We start from the raw sequence: 5,076 nt of genomic DNA on the forward strand, positions 1-5,076 counted from the left end.
CTGTAAACTTGTAGCTGAGGAAGTGTTTCTCTGAGGAACACAGAAAACAAACAACAATAAAAACATGATACACTATGTAAAAGGAATGGCAGAATTATGTTTGCTAAAAGCATTTTAAATATGAAAAACCGTTTATAATAGTTTCAATGTAGCTGCCATCAGAAGGAAGTAATGTATGCAAAAATGAATGAACCTTGTTCTTACCTTGCCTTGCGTCGATCAGAAAACGATAAGGCAACAGAAACACGCAGATCATTCTTATGTCTGTAAAACATGTTTTAAACGAGAGTCTATCGAACATTTTTGACCTGAAAGACTGGACGAGCGCCTTGTACATTTACATAAGAAACTGGAAGTTGACGTGTTGAAATGAGAAGAGTGTGGCTGAAGAGGTGCAGTTGCATTCTTGATGTATTCAAGATGGCTGTGTTCCGGAAGCTGATTTCTGTGAATGTGCAAGACATATTAATGAGAAGAATAACATAAAACGTTTTGTGCTGCAAACCAGTGTGTTTACAAGACAATACATTCAAATAATAATGGTACGAAACACCAGTTTGCAATATCAAGCAGCAAAACGAGCTGTTTTGTACAGCTAAAAATAGCTGGAAGTGGAGCACACTGGAAGCCACACACATTTAATTTAAAAATAGCTGTGCCTACCAAAAAGCAGGTTGATTCATTGCTAAAAGCTATGACATCAACGAAAAACAGTGTCACTGAGTAGAATACACAATAAGGTGCATCCCAATTTGCTTAAGCACTATTCTATGCTGTTGTATAGTTGAAATAGTGTGAGCAGTGTGTTCACAATGAAATTCCAACAAGAAAAAGTGCACTTCAACCATCTTTGGGGTTTATAAATGGTGCTAAGAAATTTGCATTTAAAATGCAATACACTCTAAAAAATGCTGGGTTATTTTTTTTAAGCCAAATACTGGGTTCAGCCTGTTGGGTAATTTTATTGGGTTGTTTTTACAATTTTTACCCAGGTGCTGGGTTGTTTTTCTGTAACTAAGCTGCTGGGTTATTTTTTTCTACCCAACCGCTGAGTTGAGCCTGCTGGGTAGTTAGGAGAGAGCGGTTCTTCAGCGAAATAAAGGTTTGTATACATAGTCTTTATTGTGCTGTATATTACATTATTTTATGCAACGCAACATACAAGGACGAGATGTCAGTCAGCTAAATGCATCAGCAGCAGTCGGTCGTTTCGCATAATGGAAACGCATTTTGCCTTGCATAACTAACTAATAACTGATTTTATTCTCTATAAAGCTGAATATGGGGAAGTCGTGGCCTAATGGGTTAGAGAGTTGGACTCGTAACCCAAAAGGTGTGGGTTCGAGTCTCGTACCGGCAGGGACTGTAGGTGGGGGGAGTGAATGTACAGCGCTCTCTCCCACCTTCAATACCACGACTGAGGTGCCCTTGAGCAAGCCACCGAGCCCCCAACTGCTCCCCGCAGCATAAAAAAATGGCTGCCCACTGCTCCGGGTGTGTGTTCATGGTGTGTGTGTGTTCACTGCTGTGTGTGTGCACTTAGGATGGGATAAATGCAGAGCACTAATTCCGAGTATGGGTCACCATACTTGGCCACATGTCACGTCACATATAATTAATTTAATGTTAAAATACGTTCTCTAATTTCAGTACTGTATGTTTCTGGGCAGGTTATGGAGTCAGTCATGGCATCTTTCAGCTACGAGTGAAACGCGAGGCGGTGGTCTGAGGTTCGCAGTTCCCCCGCGAACAGCAGCCCTTGTCCAAAACAGCTCTGTTCACAGCATTTTTTAGAGTTAATAGTCAACCAATAAAATAAAAGTTTAGTGATGTCATATGACATCCCCTTCAACCAGTAAAATTCAAATTTATTTGCCATGTGCTTCCCATTTTTAGGTAGTAAAGGAGACTTTAGCACACCTACATGCTCTCAAGGCTCTATAGTGAGCTCATTTTAGACTAGAAAATGCATATACATTCAAGTTATAAAAAATATAATTTTAGATCGAAATGTTCTAATGATTTTTGTCATTTTTAATGCACTTTTATAAAAACAATAACTCAGAGGTCCAAAAATCTAAGCATCATGCATAACAAAGTCCTATTATGGGATGCATATTTTGCGTAGCTAGCACTATTGACATAGCCTTTTGCATGTGTTTTAGGTTTATTTTTGTAAAATTTTGGGAAGATGGAGAGACAAATCTGGACTTATTTCAAAAAGTATTGATGATAGTGACAGGAATGCATCAGAAAATCAGGTTGTAGTAATAAAAAGTTTTTTGAGGACCAAAGAGGACAGAAGCAATGAGGTTGAGGGCAGTGAAGAAAATTAGGTTGTTGTGAAATTCAGGCATTTGGGTGCATTGCCAGTTTGAAAGATGTGATCCATACAACAACTAGATTTCAGAAAAGATGCCAATGTCTATTGTTGACCATGTCAACTAGATGAGCCCCAGAGATGGATTCCCTCCAAAGACCTCATCATAGACGGCCATCGGGACAAGACCACGGGAACAAGATGATTCCTCTGCACAATCTGACTCTGCTGCAACCTAGAATTTAACTGCTGGTTTTGTCTAGCCAGAGGAGAACAGCACACTATTTCCCCGTTTAATACTGTAAAGCTGCTTTGACACAATCTGCATTGTAAAAAGCGCTATATAAATAATGGTGACTTGAGTATTCTGACATGCAGCGATGCTCCAATGATGACTGCACAAGTCAACATCTACTTATGTGTGGGGTACACTGAAAAAGAAGAGTCCTCATTTCCTTAAAACAAAATCACATTTTTTGTCCCAGAAAGAATACTGTAAAATTATGATCAATAAGATCAATAATGTTTTTCATTACTTTACCTCATCAAAATAACGTAACAAATTTTAACTTCATTGTTTAAGGTATTATGAGATTGAAGTATGAAGATGCATTTTAAAAAATAAGTCAAGAAAGCACTTGTACAGACAGTGGAGGTGGATTTGAGGTGGATTTTTATTTATTTTTTTACAGTGAAAGTCATTCAGGTTTGAATATTTAAACATGGCTTAAAGTGTCTTAAATGGCGATGATAATGATGATAAACAACCTCTCTACCAAGACAGAATTAGAAAGAGTCAAACAAAAACAAAAACACACACAAAAGAACTAATTAAAGTATTGCAATCAGAACTTACTCTTAAATGTGTTGTTAAATGTGGAGATCCACTTAGAGCAGTTTCTGAGGAAATCTCTGAGGAATGGGTTTCGTCCAGTTTGATGATCCATTTTGGTTTTTGTGACTTTATCCATCCATGGAAGAAGGTCATACTTTAAGGTAATAAAATCCATTCCATCATATGCAACTTCATCAAAGGCCTTCAGACTCTTTACTGTTCCATTAGGAAGTTTTTCCAGCTTACAGCCACTTATTCTCTGGAGTACATGTAACTCTGCAATCACACAAAATCACACACAGACATATATATGTGCATGTGTGTGCGTGTGTGTGTAATTGGTAGTGGGTGCCTTTTGAGGGAGTAGGGTACATTGTAAAAAAAAATCCGTAAAATTTACGGTAAAAAAACGGCAGCTGTGGTTGCCGGAATTTTACCGTAACAAATACGGTAGCAACGTTTTAGGTTTTACGGTTTTAACTTAAATTTACAGTTAAATACCGTATTTCCATTAACTGATATAAATGTTAATATACCAACCTATTGAAGTACTGAAATCTGTTTTGCGCCTTTGTGATACACTGATAACCACATGAAAGTCACATGATGAACCAAAGCCCATCACAAGCAGCTTTTAAATATGAACATATATAGAAGGTGCACAGCGTCATTCACACAAACACCAAACACCATCATGGTGACACACATGAAACTGAAATAATGCAATAAACATTAATTTAACAGCATTAGGTGTAACATACAACCCTAATATATAAAACTGATAAGAAAAAACTAAGAAGAAACATAGTTATTTCAACAAAAAACATCAAATTTGAAATGTAACGCAGGGAATTCTGGGAATGTCAATTTACGGTTATTCACTGTAAATTATACGGTCTTTTTCACTTCCAAAAATCGGTATACTACCGTAAAATTAATGTCCAATACATGTAATGTCCAGTACAGTTTTTCACTGTATATAGTAGGGGAATTTACCATTTACTGTAGCATTTTTACAGTCTTTTACCGTTAAATTCACGTCCTTTTTTACAGTGTATAGAAAAACCCAAAGTGGCCACTTGATGAAATGACACCTTTGTTTTTATTCCTGAGCTCATATGTTGATTAGATGTTTATAAGAGAAAAGGTCTAAACTCACCAGAACACTCTGCAGATGGTAGGCAGCGTGACAGATCATATAGATAATTTAAGAACTCTTCTCTAGTTTCAGGCAGTTCTGCAGGAGCTTTGTTCCAGTCGTCTACAGTCAGATTGTCTCTTATCCAGACTTGTTTTTCATTACTGTAGCGAACAATCTGAATGTAATCAGACTCACCCACAGCACTGAACATTGGAAATGGACCTGCTTTGGTCAAGCCTGTATACATGTAGTGGAGGGAGTGTTTCTCTGAGCAAGATAGAAAGCACAAACTGTGAAACACCGTCTCCTATGGCAAGCTGTTTTGACTTATATTCATTCACAGGATATGCATTCTTGATTCAATTTTCACTAGTTAAAATGATAATTCTTGATATCAGAATTTATTTTTACTAGTAACAATGGATATTTTGATATCAGGAATTAAATTTACAATAGTAAAAATTAAATTTTTTTTATATCATCATCGTCGCAGAAATCGAATTCTTGATATCATGAATTACATTTTAACTAGTAAAATATTATTCTTGATGTCTGTAATTGTGTTTTCACTAGTTAAATGTCACCATAGGCTGCCATTCAAATTCAATTGTTCATATCAAGAATTGATTTCTTAGTAGTTGAAATTTGAACTAGTGCCTTCATTTTTGATATTAGTAATTGCGTGGTTACTACTACTAGTGCAAATGTCTATTCTTGATATCAACAATTGAACTGCTACTAGTAAAAACATTCATTTTTTTATATCAATAATTCGATTAA

At 36.4% G+C, this 5,076-nt stretch overlaps 1 protein-coding gene across 1 annotated transcript in view; it reads right to left on the minus strand.

Moving 5' to 3' along the window:
• The window catches only part of LOC107569134 (HLA class I histocompatibility antigen, B-58 alpha chain-like), an 8,567-nt gene that overhangs the window by 1,875 nt on the left and 1,616 nt on the right, over positions 1–5,076 (minus strand). The window contains exons 2-3 of the mRNA XM_016255138.1: positions 4,315–4,563; positions 3,177–3,431 (exon numbers count right to left, since the gene is read on the minus strand). Coding sequence (XP_016110624.1) covers positions 3,177–3,431; positions 4,315–4,563 — 504 coding nt within the window. The remainder of the gene's footprint in view (positions 1–3,176; positions 3,432–4,314; positions 4,564–5,076) is intronic.

This window comes from Sinocyclocheilus grahami, unplaced genomic scaffold (assembly GCF_001515645.1).
Source record: "Sinocyclocheilus grahami isolate Dianchi unplaced genomic scaffold, SAMN03320097.WGS_v1.1 scaffold1315.1, whole genome shotgun sequence".
NCBI lineage: Eukaryota > Metazoa > Chordata > Actinopteri > Cypriniformes > Cyprinidae > Sinocyclocheilus > Sinocyclocheilus grahami.